We start from the raw sequence: 14178 nt of genomic DNA, 5'->3' as shown, positions 1-14178 counted from the left end.
TGCTGCCGCCACTGCCATGTGATTTCTGTTCTCATCCTGAAGCAAAGTTCTTAACCCGAGATACTATTTCTGGGTTAGAGGAGTCTGTAACCTGAAGTGTATGTAACCCGAGGTACCACTGTAAAAGTGTTTTATCTCCTGCTTTGCAGTACAGAAAAATACTAAAACTGTTTACAGCAATAAAAATGCAAAACCTTAACTGTTTTGGAAGTGTGTGCTCTTAGTTGCCTGGGAAGGCTGGTGGAATAGAAATTGCTGCAGCCCCCCCCCCCCCGGAGCCTCCTAACAAAGTGGAGGCGATAAATTTACCCCATCCCAGGTCCGGGGGGGGGGGGGATCAGTCCCAATGTCAAGAATAAAGAGCTGGTCTTCTTTCGTGGCTTCCAATAGATAACCACCTCCTTCCACCAGATAAACCTGGACCCATTAAGTGTGGGATATAGCAATTCTGTAACTCTGAACTCACCACTGGAGGGTGATAAGAGGAATAACAAAGAAATATCGGCTTGACTCCGTATGGTCTTGGTCTATATCACTTATTAACAGTGGTACAAAAATCTCCCTCCCACCTCTGTCCCAGCAGCCACTATGGAGAAATTATCTTAATGCTTTAGATGGAGGTAAACTCTGTGGATGGGAGCTTAATCAGTACAGTGGTACCTCAGGTTACATACGCTTCAGGTTACATATGCTTCAGGTTACAGACTCCGCTAACCCAGAAATAGTACCTCGGGTTAATAACTTTGCTTCAGGATGGGAACAGAAATTGTGCTCTGGCAGCGCAGCAGCAGGAGGCCCCAGTAGCTAAAGTGGTGCTTCAGGTTAAGAACAGTTTCAGGTTAAGAACGGACCTCTGGAACGAATTAAGTACTTAACCCGAGGTACCACTGTAATGTAAAAGACTTTCCAAATCTGTTTTGATGCCATGTGGATGAATGTGTACAAGACTTATCATCTGTACATGCATTTTTTTCTGAAAGACAGCACTTTATGCTTGCAATTGTTTTTAAAATTCTCAATAAAGTTCATGCATGAAAGGGGCAAACCTGCGCCCTGAGCTCCAGTTGTCAGAGTGAGTGCCTTAGCAGGCTCTCAGCAGGCCCTGCTCCCACCCTCCACCCTCCCATCTCTTTTTTCCTCTCCCTCCTTCCTGGAACAAGTGAACCGAATCTCTCTAAAAGGGTTGCCAACCCAAAGACTGCACGATCCCTTTTATAAGGAAACAAAAGCACTTTTATTTTTAAGTCATTCTGGAAACTTTTCATATTTGCTTTACCGCCAGCAGATGGAGACTAGTTCACCGTAACACCTGGAAACTGTAAAATTTCACTCGTCTGCAAATCTAAATGTCTGTGATTTATTCTAGCCTAAGCATTGTAACAAAAGTTGGACACCACCCCCACTCTCTGCCAAGCAGTAGCAAGATTCCCGGAGGGTTCCAGGCACTAACCCAGGGTTGTGTTCTTATTGGGAAAACTGAGGTGTAACAGAGGATAGTGTCTTTAAGATATAGGGTTTATTGACACATTTCTACACCTATAAGTCCACAATGGGGGGGGGGGGGGAGGTTTGCAGAACATTATGCACCAAGAGAGCAGGATCTGGTTCAATCTGCAACCCAGCCATGATGCACAGTAAAATCTAGTGCTCTGAACTGGGGTGGGGGGGAGTGGTACCCTCTGATGTTTTGTGTCAGCTTCCTATTGTTTCTGGAAGGCTACTTGGGTCATGAGATAAAATGGGGGTGGGGAAGTCAGCCCATGACTTTCATGAAGACCCTCCCCTTTTGCCCTATAATTCAAGCAGCAGAGACCTACCTTGCCAGACTGTTGTGAGAATAATGTGAGCTTTCTCCTCTGCTGGAAGGACGAGTTGCCCAAATCAGAGCTCATGTGATGCCAAGGCACAGAGAGATTGTTCTCAGCAAACAGATGCAATGACAGAAATATACCAGGAGTGGGCAGTGCAGACCACACAACCCAGCCAGAGGGAGAGAAGAGGGGACCACTTCAGGTGGTCTGCAGAAAGAGCAGTCCCTGGCTAGCAGCCAATTCATGGATTCTTTTGTATTTTTACTGCAAAGGAGGGGATGGAGGACTTGGAGTTTGCAGTGCCAAAAAAGCTAGCATGGCCTTGGGTAACTCTGTACCTGCTCAGAGTGTAGGGACTTTATTTGCTGCTGCTGCTGCAGAAAAACCACCTGAAGCCAAGCCTGAGCAACAGAGGCAGCTCCCACAATGTCTGGCAGCAAGAGAGGCTCTTGAGGGCCACACTCTCTCTAGGGCTAGGCTGCTGTGGTTTGTGGGGACAGGAGCCCCTCAGGAGAAAATTAATTAATTAATTAATTAATTAATAATAATAATAATAATAATATTTATACCCCGCCCATCTGGCTGGGTTTCCCCAGCCACTCAGGGCAGCTTTCAACAGAATATTAAAATACAATAGTCTATTAAACATTAAAAGCTTCCCTAAACAGGGCTCCCTTCAGATGTCTTCTAAACATCAGATAGTTGTTTTATTTCCTTCACGTCTGATGGGAGGGCATTCCACAGGGCGGGTGCCACCACCGAGAAGGCCCTCTGCCTGGTTCTCTGTAGCTTTACTTCTCGCAGGGAGGGAACCGCCAGAAGGCCCTCGGCGCTGGACCTCAGTGTCCGGGCAGAACGATGGGGGTGGAGATGCTCCTTCAGGGATACTGGGCCTTTGAGGCCATTTAGGGCTTTCAAGGTCAACGCCAACACTTTGAATTGTTCAATCTTCAAACATTGAATTGAATCTTCAGGAGGCACCCTGAAGATTCGATCTTGTCCGTAATGCAGACACTGGGCAAGTTCCTCCAGAGCACTGGGGAGACCAAGTGCCTAAAAATCATAGAGTTAGAAGAGATCCCAAGGGACATCTAGTCCAACCCCCTGAAATCCAGGAATCACAGCTATAGAATCCCTGACAGATGGTCCTCCAAACTCTGCTTTAAAACCTCCAGTGAAATAGAATCATAGACTTGTACAGTTTCCAGGGAACTGCAGTGGACTAGATGACTGGGGGGATTTCCAGGGATTCTATGAAACCCTGGACAGCTGCTGCCCACCAGTGTAGGCGACACTGGGTTAGATGAGCCAATGACCCCTCCACTCTTCCACCTCCCCCTCAAACCTCGGGTCCAAGAGCCTCAGGCACACATAATTTCACAAATATTTATTGATCCGATTCTGTCACAGAAATAAAATGGGAGCAGCTGGTGAAGCGAAGGGGACTGCAGGCCTGATTCTCCCTGTGTGTGTGTGTGTGTGTGTGTGTGTGTGTGTGTGTGCACGCGCATTGTGTGTGGGGGGGGTCTTCATTCCCTGCCCTTTGTATTTAGCTTCACCTCCCCCTCCCTTGTGCAAAAAGGGCCCCACCTGCCTCCCACAGCCCACCTCTGACAAATTCCCTCCCCCACTAATTATGCCCTTTTAAAATGTGTTGAAGGATTATTGGGTTTCTTGTTTTTGTTTTTATTATGTGTTTTTATATTACCGTATTGGCCTGAATATAAGCCACACCTTTAAAATTGGAGGAGGGAAAAGGGGGAAAAGGAATATATATATATATATAAATATATAGGGGAGCTGTGCTGTGTTGCCAAGCGGCCTTCCCCTTTCCTTGCTCTCTCCCTTCCTGGACCAACAGAAAAATTATATAACAAAATTTTTAAATATCCCTTCTGGTATCACAAAAGCTCATACCAATGACAAACTTAGTTGGTCTCTAAGGTGCTACTGGAAGGATTTTTTTTTTATTTTGTTTTGACTACGGCAGACCAATACAGCTACCTACCTGTAACTTAATTAATATTGATATTGATAACAACAACGATAAACCACCCCCTTTCCCGTAATCCAGATCCTTTGCTTGGATCTCCAATTATTAGAGGCCAGCCCATTTTTCTAAGGAAGCCCATCCCTACAGCCCAGCACCCTGTTCTCACAGTGGCTGACCAGATGAAGGAGCCCACAAGTGGGGCAACAAAAGCCAAAAGTGGGGGAGTTGGAAAGAGTGTGCAGAAAGTGCTTTGGAGAAGGGAGACCCCAGGAAAAGAGGGTCTTGAGCCAGAAGCAGCCCCTAAGGAGTGGGAGGGTGGTCCTTGACAGCAGGGGATGTGTAGTGATCAGGTGGGATTGCTATGAGGAATTATGAAAAATATGGAGCAAGCCATTTGTGTCAGCAATGAAAGCCTTGCGTTGACTGGGTTTGAGCCATTTTGATATGATTTCTGATCAATCCACGCCTCTGCATCCCTGTCCTATTTCTCTTGCTTGACACGTACACAGCCCAGCTGCCAGTTGCTTCCTCAGGCATCCTCAGTACATAAAGACAGTAGGTTACCTTGATGTAGTTTAATCTTTAGACAGATCTTAGGGGCCAGGAAGAGAGTTCACAAGGGGATGGTGAATACTCTTTCCTTGCCATCCTTCCGCCCTCTCCTGTTTACTCCTGTTTATGACCTTCCTAAAAGCATTCCTCTTTGCTTCCTGAATTGCATATGCATGCTCAAGTAGGAAATTAGCTTTTTGTAGTTTTAACTTTAACTTTGTCCCCACGTGGGGTTTTTTGAAATGCTCAGAGGAAATCCAATTGGTTCTTACGAACACTGTGCAAAAAGTTCTTTTGTGAATAAAACGACCTGGGCCGGAGGGTGGACAGGAATTATTATTATAGGCACTCCTCCCAGAGTCTTGCTGGTTCAAGCCTCTGTGTGTATTCTTATTATCAGAGTCCAATCCTTCCTTTACTTTGGGAACGCCTCAGGGATGGGAATGGAAGAGGCAGGGGTCTTTAGGACCACTGCAAATCCTGCCCCCAGCACACCTTATTGAGGAAAGGGGTGAGAACGCTGCATCCAGGTTTGTGAGCTGCCTGTGCAGGGACCTGGGCTTCCCTGTGGAAGGTCAGCCTGGGGGGGGGGGAGGAGAAAATAAAGGGGAGCTCTCCTCACCCGGCCGGGGTCAGCAGAGGAAGGGGCTAAGAGACCTTGCAGGTTCCCCAAACAGCAACATCCTCACCCCCCCCCCCGGCGTTAGGAGGCTGCAGCCTCACTGGTCTGCTGGCAGGTGGGGGGGTTGTGGGAATAGAGGGCAGCTTCTCTTCCCAAGGGTGGGGGCTGCAGCCTTCCCAGAGCACCCCGCTATTGGGGTGCTTCTAAGGACACAGCCCCAAACAGGGCGGTCTGGGGAGCAGGCAGCCTCTCTCCCTCAGCCCCGGCTGCATTGCCTGGGAGGGGGCTGTGGGGGGTCATTGCGTGCAGTTTCACCCCCCAGAATCCGGAGGGGGCCAGGGTGCGTGTGTATATTTGAGGCTCTGGTCTCCCAGGGCACAGTGCTTGAGCAAGGGCGGGGGCAATGGGGTCATCCCACCCCCATTGATCTTGAAGGAGAACTGGGCAGAGGTGGGGCTGTTTATTCCAAGTTCGGGAGAGGAGAGGGGATGGGAAATCCCAGGATATTATTATTATTATTATTATTATTATTATTATTATTATACGACCCTATATCTGCCCCATGCATGTATTCAGGGGTAGGAGCAGCTGCTTCCAACTTAGAAAGAACAGCAAGTGTTGAAAACTCCCTTTTCTCAAACCTTTGGCTCCCAGGAGCAATCCTCAGTCTGAGGAAGGGCATGTTTCTGCTGAATATGCACCATTAAAAACACTTTTAAAAGGGGGGGAGGGTCCCTCTTAAGAACAATCTGTGCCGTGTTTCTCTTCCATGCTCAGTCTCAAAACCCCTTTAGCAGGTGAGCCACTTTCACCAACACATTTCACACATTCTGCAAAATGAAAACTGTGTGTTTCTGTCCTCTTCCCTTTTTCCTTTTTTGTCGTGTCTCTTAGATTATAAACCTGAGGGCATAGAGAGAGACTGTATTGGTTTTTTGTTTGTTTACAGATTTGTGACCAGTTCTGAGAGCCTTTTGGACCAAAGAGCTGGGCTGGATTAAGCCCTTGGCTAATGGCGGGGGGACCAGTACTCCACCCTCAACTCTGAACCCACACATATGACATATTCTGAATAATTAAATGCCCTTCTTTCCCTGGAAGTCCTGCTAGGCCCCCCCAGTCCCAATTCTGGGCAGCCCCGACTGGCCCTGTTCCACAGTCCCCATGGGGCAGCATCAGCTTCCCCTCTGCGGGCGTCCACACTGACTCCCCCCACAGGCACTGGGGGGGGGGAGCAGCAGTGCAGCCCCTTCCCCTTACAGAGACCCCTTCGCCCAGCTAATGCAAGGAGGCAGCCCCGACCCTGACACAGCCGCCCGCCCCCACTATGCGTCCCAATTAGCCCAGACCTTGCTGAAAACACATTAATTAAGTAGTACAAAACATAAGACCCCTCCGCTGTGCACCCAATTTCAGGTGCAAGGCTGCTTGTTTCCTGCTTATTTTCCTCCAAAGGTGAGGGCGGTGAGGGGTTTAAAAGTGGGGGGGAGGCAGCCTCACTGCAGGGGAAGACGCTGCCTCTGGAGCCAGGAGGGTCACACACACACACACACACACACACACACACACAGAGTGGCATCTCAGGATGAGAGCTGTATGAGCAGGGGGTGAGGCTGGCCTTGGAAACCGGCTCCTCCACCCTCCTTAGAGCCATGGGGGATGTCCAGTTCCAAGGCCAGCTGGGCACCAGCCCAGCCAATGAGGGCGCAAGCAACTTGATGGGGAGGCAGGGAGGTTCAAGGGGCGAGGACGAGAAGGAGGGTGGTCATCAGAGGAGGTTCCTTCGCTCCCGACAGAACCATCTGTCACTTCATCAGGGGTGGCAAGGAGGAAGACGAGGTCCACCACATCTCCTCCCCTTCCAGCAGTTTCCTGAAAAAGAAGGGGTGTGTGAAGGGGTTTACTACACCTCAGCCTTGGACAAGGAGCTCAGCCACAGAACTGTCAACTTTTCCCTTTTCTTGTGAGGAATCCTATCCGGAATAAGGGAATTTCCCTTTTAAAAGGGGAAACGTTCACAGCTATGCACAGAACACAAGCTTTAAATGCAAAGGATTCTAGATTATACAGAGTAGGCCAGAGCTTATTTTGGGGTTCAGGGCCAGATGAACTCCAGTCTCTTATTAAGTGCACTATTTGAGGCTGTTTTAAACTTTGGCACACAGAAGGAAGGAGACGGGAACCAGATTCAGCCTTCTTGGAAGGATCTGACTGCTCTGTCAGTTTGCATTTCTTAGTACAGAAAGTATTGAGCTGATATGTAGAGATATTTCCTATTCTAATTACTTCAAAAGGGTCCTGGAAGCTACTCTGTGTGAAAGAAACAAGCAGAAGGTTCATGATGTTTGGGTTATTGCTTCAGAGAAGCTGAGCACAGCTGGCTTAAACTGGTCCTGTTATCTTTTTCTGTCAAGGTCATACTGACTATAATAGTAAGGCCAGAAAACTGGGGTTTCACTTGCTCTTTCTGTTTCTCTTTTGTTCTGGGGGGTGTTCTGTATATAGGATTCTTAGTGTTAAGGTTTAGTCTTCTCATAAGTTATTGTAAGTTTAAGTTTGCTGCAACTGGATTTCTTATGGACAGTGCCAATCCTGAATGTATATGGATTTGTGACCATTGTGCTTATTTACTAGCAGTAAAGGTCTGCTGGATGAAACATTCATTGCCTCTGGTCTATTTTTTGGGAATCCTGCAACATGTTTAAGTTTTTGCTCTGCTAACTATAGGTTGGAGTTCTGCTCTGGATCAATACTGAGTAGAATACAGGACACTTTCCCTGTTTACCATAACGGAGAGCATATTTTACTGCCACTCATACACATGTGAGCAAAGGCATGGGACACCCAGGGAGTCAAGGAGCACTCGGAGGTGCCTGATGGGGGCAGGTGGGGCTGGGGCTGCTGCAGCCCTTACCTGTAGGCAGCGATCTCTATGTCCAGGGCCATCTTGACGTTCAGCAGCTCCTGGTATTCACGCATGTAGCGAGCCATTTCTTCCTTGGCTTCCGAGATCTCCTGCTCCAGTTCTGCCACTCTCTCCTGGGGGTGGGGTCAAGGGAAAAGGGGAGACTGTAGGCTGGAACTGAGGAGAGCCACCCCCTGAGCATTACCCCCTGAAAGAACAGAAGTCCCCATCTCTCCCTCTCTCCCACACACAGCCCTGAAATACAGCTGGAAGCAGGAGTTTCCTTTTCCTATTCCTGCAAGACTGCCAAGACCACCTTCTCCAGAGAGATCACCACTGTTGCAGGAATTTATGTATAGGTTGGGGGGGGGTTGCCCCTCCAGCAGATATCATGCACATGCAGCCCACTACCAAAACCAGCACAATCGCTTTTGTGACTTGTGACTTGTCCCCACAAAACACTTCATCACAGTTTCTCCCTATCTATTCAAAGGGCCTTTGTTGCACGACACCAAATGTAACAATTCACTGATAAATGTATCTACGTACTGGCTCACTGGGAAAGCTTCAGAAATGCATATACAGTGGTGCCTCGCAAGACGAAATTAATTCGTTCCGCGAGTTTTTTCGTCTTGCGGTTTTTTTCGTCTTGCAAAGCACGGTGTCGGAAAAGTTTTGGAAAAGCTTCAAAAATCACCAAAGTCTTCAAAAACCTCAAAAAAGGCTACCACACCACGTGCTATGAGTTGCTCCTCGAAGTCAAGTCGCAACTGTATTAACGGTTTTAAGAAAAAGGAAACAAACTTGCAAGACGTTTCAGTCTTGCGAAGCAAGCCCGTAGGGAAAATCGTCTTGCAACTCAAAAAACCAAAAACCCTTTCGGCGTCTTGCGAGGCATTCGTCTTGCGAGGTACCACTGTAGAAATGTGAGCTCAGCTCCTCAGCAGCCCCTCTGCCTGAGGGATAATCCCTGGCATCCTGATACCTGAGTGCCAGACAGGTAGCCATTCCAGAAATAACAAACCCAGATGAAGACAAAAGGGTGTGATGAACTTGGCTGGGAAACAGGGGAATGTAAATATCTCTTTTGTTTCACTTGATGGGTGTTTGGTGGAGGGCAAGGGGAACCAAGGGGCAGGGTCCAGGATGCTCAGATTCCTGCCACCAGACCTCCCCTTTCATGATGTAACCGTGATGTAGTTTGGTGGGGGTGTAACATGGGGATTAGCAGCTAATAAAAGTTTGGGTTCTCTTTTGTTTTGGGCTGCCATCTTGTTCCACCTTGTGGCAGGTGGGAGTCCTGTTGCAACAGTCTTCAATAAAGACCAAGCCTACTGGCTGCTGTTTTGCTCTGGTATTCCTGGCTGGTGTCTTTGTTTTTTGTCCAAAGGAGCCCTCAGATTTCTCCATTAACACCACCAGCCCACCACCCTGCAGTCCCTAAGAACGTAGCTGAAGAAGGAAGGGTGAGAGGGGAGATGCCGGCCTCTTGCACTCCCATAAGCACAGAATCGTAGAGTTGGAGTGGACCCCAAGGGTCATCTAATTCCCTTGTCCCCAGGATATGTGTGAGACCTCCCAGCCTCATTTCTCCCCTTGACCTCATTTCTCTCCATCGACCTCCCCCCACCACACACAACCACCTGCCCTGACCTTCTGATTTCTGCCTCTTTGCCTGCTCAGCCGCTCTTCTTCCCTCCAGGTCCTGTGGGAGATTTTAATCTCAGCCAAACTAGCCTCTCATTTCTCACCTTGGCTGGGCATTTCATGCCTGGCAATTTAAATGTTAAATGAAGGTACAGAAGCTCAGGCAGCATTGCAGGAAAGGGGGGGGGGCATTCAAAGCCAGCCAATTCCTAACCTAATAGCCACTTAATCTGCTACACATGGGAGGTTTAACCTGGCAGGCCTTCATCATTAAATCAATCTGCCTATTAATAATAGAGGAGCTGTAAGTGGTTGTGGGGCCATCCTGCCAGGGCACCTCTGCCTTCCCGCCCTGAACAAGCCAGTCCACAGAGGCAGTGCCATTCCCACGCCCTCCCGTCGCTCACGGGCAGGAGCAGGACCTATACTGAAGAAGAGGCGAGTGAAGGCAGGAGAAGGACCCCCGCATCTTCACCAAACTCTGAGACCTGGAGAAAGCTGAACGCTAAAAGAAACTGGGCAAGGGCCTAAGAAGCGCCACACACCCTGAACAGGAATCTGGCATAAGGAACCCCCTCCCCACCCATGAATCTGATGTGCAGCAAGGGAGACAGAGGGACACAAGGAGGAGAGGGGCAGAGAAGAGAAGCTGCCTAGAAGACAAGAGCATCCCCAAGGGCTCCTGGAAGGAGGATCTGGGAGCCATCTTGGACCGACTGTTCAAACCTTTCCTCCAGGACGTTCATGTCATCGACAGCTATAAAATGCCCCACAGAATTGTGTTGGCCGGCGATTTTGGCGGTAGCGAGGCTGGATCCGGAGGAGGCAGCAGAAGGGGAGCCCTTCTAGAGTTGCCAACATGGCGCCCTCTAGATGCTGCTAGGACTCCATCTCCCAGCATCCCAAGCGTCAGACATATGGAGCCCCCCCCCCCCCTTGACTCCCCCTGCCAGATGAGCAGGGTTCCCAGCCCTTCCGGCGGAGATGGGGGTCAAGTCGCCGCTTTCTCTTCCCCTGGAAGGACCCCAGGGCAGGCGCCGAGAGCAGGAAGAGCGTCAGCCGGAGCCCCCGCCGCAGCGGGAGAGGCGCATCGAGACCCGCGGGCTTGGAAACCGAGAGCGGCAGCCTCCTAACCCCCCCGGCCATACCTGGCAGCGGGCCACCTCGGCTCCCTGCTGGCCCTCCAGGCTCTCCAGCTGCTTGTGGAGGGAGTCGATGGCGCCGCGCAAGGTCTCGATCTCCGCCGAGCGGGTCTGCAGCAGTCGCCGGTACTCGACGGTCTCCTGGCGGATGCTGCGCACGGCCTCCTGGTTGCGGCTGGCCAGCTCGGCCACGGAGGCGAACTTGGAGCGGTACCACTCCTCCGCCGCCTGCATGTTCTTCGCCGCCAGGCTCTCGTACTGGGAGCGGATGTCCCGCAGCGCGGCGGAGATGTCGGGCCGAGCAGCAGCCGCCGCCGCCCCCGGGGCGCCCTCCACCGCCACCCGGGTGGCCGCGGCCAGCTCGGCTTGAGCCACCAGCTCGGCCCGCTCCTCGTCCAGGAGCTTTTGCAGGAAGGCCAGCTCGGCTCGCAGGGAGCCGGCCGCCCCGTCGGCGTCGCAGGTGGCCAGCGCGGCCCGGGCGGCCTCTTCGCGCACGCGGCTCAGCGTCTCCTCGGCGTCCAGGCGCCGGCGCGCCTCCTGGGCGCAGCGCTCACGGAGTTGGCCGCAGGTGAGGCGCAGGCGGTCGCGCTCTGCCTCCAGGCGCGCCTTGTCGCCGGCCTCGGCGTCCAGCAGGGCCCGCAGGGCGCGCGCTTCTTGCTGGTAGAGCTGCGGCAGCCGCGCCGGGGTCCGCTGCTGCCGCCGCAGCGCCTCCAGCTCCAGCAGCAGCGCCCGGTTCCGGTGCTCCAGGTCCCGCACCCGCTCGATGTAGGTGGCGAAGCGGTCGTTGAGGTCCACCAGCTGCTCCTTCTCCTGGGCGCGCAGCCCCAGCAGCTCCGCGTTCAGGTTGCTCACCTGCGCCAGGTCCAGGCGCTCCAGGGGGTCGGTCAAGGGGCCGAGCGCGGAGGCCGAGAGGCGAGCCGAGCGCCGCGGCACCGGCGAGCAGAAGCTGACTCGGACGGAGCGCGCCGCCCCGCCGCCGCCGCGGTAATCCTCCCACGGCTTGCGCCACCCAAAACCCTCGGAGTCCATCGTGGCGCCCGGAGGGACAGAGGACGCGGAACTGCCCTCCAAGCGCGGCGATCGCAGCCTCGCGGTGTCCCTGCCGCGCTACCCACTAGCCCTCCCGGCCCAGCTCTGCGCCAACTGCGAACTGCGGCAGAACGGGCCGCCTTTATATAGGGGCAGAGGCGGCCTGGGCAGCCAATCAGGGCGCGCTGCAGCAGGGGCAGGAGAATTCGCTGGTTCTCGGAGCAAAGGCGCTGGAAATGGGAGCGGGAGGGAGCCGGAAATCTTTTAGGATCCCCCATCTCAGATAGGACACCTGCCGACCGCGGGCGGGCACTTGTTTCTGCCACCCACCCGTCCTCAGGGAAATATCAAGCGCGTGAGGAAAGCGGAGGTTCCCTCTCCTCCGAGCGCCGCTGTGACATCCACGCGGCTTCTCTCAGCGCCTGAGAGGGAACTGCGGGCAGGGGGAGACAAGAAGACCACCTCCTCCAGGGCCGCCACCAGAGGGCGGTGGAACCGCGGCAGTCAAGGCAGGGCGGGATGCGAGAGGCCCTTAGGTGTCGCTCTCGAGCCGCGGAAGGAGCCTGCCTGCCTACTTCAGCCGCCTCGGCCCCTTGGTCGGTTCTACTGACCCGCCCCCTCATCACCTGGACTATGCAATGGCCCGCCTTGGGGCGAAGCCGGCAGCCGAGGCCTGCAGGAAACCTCGCTGGGAAGCCGGGCTGTGAAGAGAGAAGTGGCAGCCATGTAGCCCAACCCTCGACCAGGCGCTGGATGTGCCGGACTGGGCGCGCTGGGTGCGCGGACTGTGCCATCATGATAAAAGTGTAACCGCCCTGAGACCTCTGCGTATAAGGCGGTATAGAAATTCTATTATTATTATTATTATTATTATTAACCACAACAATAACCACAACAACAACAAGAAGAGGAAGAGACCTATAGTTGGATCTGCTCCATCATCCTGTTCTCGTAGCGGCCCACGCGAAGCCCCACTAGGAAGCCCGACGGCAGCCCTCTCGCTCACTTGCGGGTCGCGACAGCTTCCTACAAGCCAGAGCTGCCCCGGCCGTGGAGATAAGACGCAGACATGGCGGCTGGTAGCCATCAGTACCTCCGGGTTTTCCGTGAGTGGGCGGGCTGGAGTGCGTGTCTTTCGCTTCTCCAGCTAGTGGGCAATAAGGGGAAGAGACGCTGAAATGCCGCAGTTGACCTAGAGACCCCCCAGCCTCGTTTGCACCACAAACGTGGGGAACCGGGATCCCATGAGTTCTTTGGGGGAAACTCCATGGCAGGGGTTGGACCCGTGCCCCTTGGGGTCTTCTTCTCCTGCGGCCCCTCACTGCCCCGCGCTGTTCTGCCTCTGAAGGCCGCTGCAGCGAGGAGGAAGGCGAGGCAGCTTCCCCCGGGCCAGGCGGAGCCTCCAGCACCATGGACAGGTCCCGCCGCCCCGGCTCAGAAACCCGCGCTCGGCTTGGTCTGAGCCAGAGCCACGAGTCGGGCCAAGGACAAAAACCTCCCCGACCTGGCGAGGGCGGCCTACGTGGAGTAGTCCAGCCCCAGTCCTGGGGCCAGTTTGCCCGACTCAATTCACCGCAGCTTGACCTCCAAGACCACTCTGGGTGGGGGTGCGCGCCCGCGAGTTCTCCGCTAGTGGGCGCTCTCGGCAGGTTTCAGAAGGATGTTGACAAGCCGGAAGGTGTGCAGAGGAGGGCGACCAGGACGACGAAGGGTCTGGAAACCAAGCCTGATGAGCAAAGGTTGAGGGAGTTGGGTATACAGTGGTACCTCGGGTTACAGACGCTTCAGGTTACAGACTCTGCTAACTCAGAAATAGTGCTTCAGGGCAAGAACAGACCTCCAGAACGAATTAAGTTCTTAACCCGAGGAACCACTGTATTTAGCCTAGAAAAGAGCAGAATTGGCCTCCTCCACAGTCACTTAAGGTTCATACTCAGGAACACGATCTTACTCGGCTTCGAGTAATCGCCAAAGAAGAAGCAGCTTAGAAAAGAGCAGAGGGAGAGGTGATGCGATGGCCACCTTCAGATCCCTAAGGGATGGAAGAGGGAGCCAGCTTGCTTTCTGCTGCTCCAGGGGGAGGATCCGAACCAACCGATTCAAATGGCAATAAAGGAGATTCCGACTAACCAATGGGATGAACCTTCTGCCAGTAAGAGCTGTTCGGCAGTGGAACAGACTCCCAGGAGATGTGGCGCCTGCCTTGGAGGTTTTTAAGCAGAGGTTAGATGGCCGGAGATTTAGGATCCCTGTATTGCAAGGGGTTGAACTAAATGACCCTTGGGTGTCCCTTCCAATTCTACAATTCTGTGATTCTGTGAAGCCCAATGCTCAGTGCAGGTGATTCAGGGAGGGGAACACAATGCGCTTGCAACAACCTTTCTGCCGCCGAGGAACAGCTGAATTGGATCCCGGAGAGAGACTCTGACACTTTATTGTGGAAAGAACCAGTCACTATAAATTAGCGGCGGGGCGGG

At 52.8% G+C, this 14178-nt stretch overlaps 1 protein-coding gene across 1 annotated transcript; it reads right to left on the bottom strand.

Annotated features, from left to right (window-relative positions):
- Positions 1 to 3183: 3183 nt before the first annotated feature.
- Positions 3184 to 11837, bottom strand: LOC308485308 (alpha-internexin-like). The gene is made up of 3 exons (XM_081021001.1): positions 10679 to 11837; positions 7893 to 8017; positions 3184 to 6850 (listed from the first exon to the last, which is right to left on the bottom strand). The coding sequence occupies exons 1-3, from the start codon at positions 11699 to 11701 to the stop codon at positions 6784 to 6786; spliced, it is 1215 nt and encodes a 404-aa protein (XP_080877127.1). The 5' UTR covers positions 11702 to 11837; the 3' UTR covers positions 3184 to 6783.
- Positions 11838 to 14178: the final 2341 nt, after the last annotated feature.

This window comes from Podarcis pityusensis (genome assembly GCF_964106645.2).
Source record: "Podarcis pityusensis genome assembly, chromosome: 9".
NCBI classification, from domain to species: domain Eukaryota; kingdom Metazoa; phylum Chordata; class Lepidosauria; order Squamata; family Lacertidae; genus Podarcis; species Podarcis pityusensis.
This window is presented reverse-complemented; position numbering and strand designations above follow the sequence as displayed.

What these genes read in the sequence shown, in the direction of transcription:
- LOC308485308 (XM_081021001.1), bottom strand. Translation starts at nt 11,701, where the DNA reads ATGGACTCCGAGGGTTTTGGGTGGCGCAAGCCGTGGGAGGATTACCGC. An exon ending in CCGAGGTGGCCCGCTGCCAG is followed by an intron (nt 8,018 to 10,678) that starts GTATGGCCGGGG and finishes CCCCACCCCCAG; the next exon opens with GAGAGAGTGGCAGAACTGGA. An exon ending in ATAGAGATCGCTGCCTACAG is followed by an intron (nt 6,851 to 7,892) that starts GTAAGGGCTGCA and finishes CTTCTTTTTCAG; the next exon opens with GAAACTGCTGGAAGGGGAGG.